Raw genomic sequence first — 1,497 nt, 5'->3', positions numbered from 1 at the left:
TAATAGGCATTTTTTAAAGAGCTGTGTTTAACCCCTGGCTAGTATTCTAGTTGTCATCATTGTGACTGTTTCTGAGTTTTCTTATCTCCACACAACATCAACCTTTCCTGATAAGAATTTATTTTTTCTGTTTTTATCTACTACTTTTTTTTTTTTCCGAGACAGGTTCTCACACTATCACCAGAGCTGGAGTGCAGTGGTGCGATCAAGGCTTACCACAGCCTCAAATTCCTAGGCTCAGGTGATCCTCCCACCTCAGCCTCCCAAGTAGCTGAGACTGCGGGCATGCACCACCATGTCTGGCTAATTTTTGCAGTTTTTTGTAGAGACAGGGTTTTGCCATGTTGCCCAGGCTGGTCTCGAACTCCTGGGCTCGAGTGATCTGCCTTGTCCTCCCAAAGTGTTGGGATTACAGGCATGAGCCACTGTACCTGGCATTGTTTCCCCAGAGAGAGACTGGACTAAGTCGAGTTTAAAGAAATGAAGGAAATGGTTTAAGTTTGATAGACTATTGAAAGGGCATAGAAACTTTTAAATAGGAAAGTCTAGTCCAAGAATATTAAGTTTATGTTTCAAGTTACTGTAAGTGATGAAAAGGGAGCCAGGAAGAAGGCCTCAGGACAAGATTGAGGCCCTAGAGCAATCTTGGAGAGTGACTGTTATGATGTTTTATTTTTATTTCTGCTTTTCAGAATGGGTTTTGTTTTGAAAACTATAAATTTTGTTTTACAGTATGCACTGAAAAAACCGTATGGTGTACTGTATAAAAAGTAAGTCATGGATTTCTTTTACTGTATTTTAAATGATTTTGTTTCGTTATAAAAGTAACCACTTTATGGAAGATTTGGAAAACAAAAAAATTTTTTAAAGATACTAAAATTCCTTACAGTTTTTAATATTATAATTTCTTTCTTTTGTTCTGTTTTTTCATTTGTATTGAATGTCCTTGCATAGTTGTGACCATAGCATATGTATTTTATTTTGAAATACTTATAGATTTACAGAAAAGTGCAAAAATAATGCGGAATTCCCATATAACCTTCACCTGGCTTCCCCTAATGTTACATCTTGCATAACCATAATGCAGTGATCAAAACTAACAGATTAACACTGATTCACTAATGTTAACCAAATGACAGACATATTTGATTAGCATCAATTTTTCTTTTTTCCTTTTTTTGAGACGGAGTCCTGTTGTCGCCCAACTGGAGTGCAGTGGCGTGATCTCTGCTCACTACAACTTCCACTCTTCTGCCTTGGCCTCCCATGTAGCTGGCATTATAGGCACATGCCACCATGCCTGGCTAATTTTTTTGTGGTTTTTTTGTTTTGTTTTGTTTTGTTTGAGACGGAGTCTAGCTCTGTCGCCGGGCTGGAGTACAGTGGCACGATCTCAGCTTACTGCCACCTCCAATTCCCTGGTTCAAGTGATTCTCCTCCCGCAGCCTCCCGAATTGGGATTACAGGCACATGCCTTCACGCCCAGCTCATTTTTGT

General features: G+C 39.1%; 1 protein-coding gene across 1 annotated transcript in view; it reads left to right on the top strand.

Annotated features, from left to right (window-relative positions):
- RPF2 (ribosome production factor 2 homolog (S. cerevisiae)) overlaps window positions 1-1,497 on the top strand; it is a 56,776-nt gene that overhangs the window by 6,353 nt on the left and 48,926 nt on the right. The window contains exon 3 of the mRNA XM_011970651.1: window positions 733-770. Within this exon, the coding sequence (XP_011826041.1) occupies window positions 733-770 (38 nt within the window). The remainder of the gene's footprint in view (window positions 1-732; window positions 771-1,497) is intronic.

Source organism: Mandrillus leucophaeus, unplaced genomic scaffold, assembly GCF_000951045.1.
Source record: "Mandrillus leucophaeus isolate KB7577 unplaced genomic scaffold, Mleu.le_1.0 Scaffold96, whole genome shotgun sequence".
Taxonomy (NCBI): domain Eukaryota; kingdom Metazoa; phylum Chordata; class Mammalia; order Primates; family Cercopithecidae; genus Mandrillus; species Mandrillus leucophaeus.
This window is presented reverse-complemented; position numbering and strand designations above follow the sequence as displayed.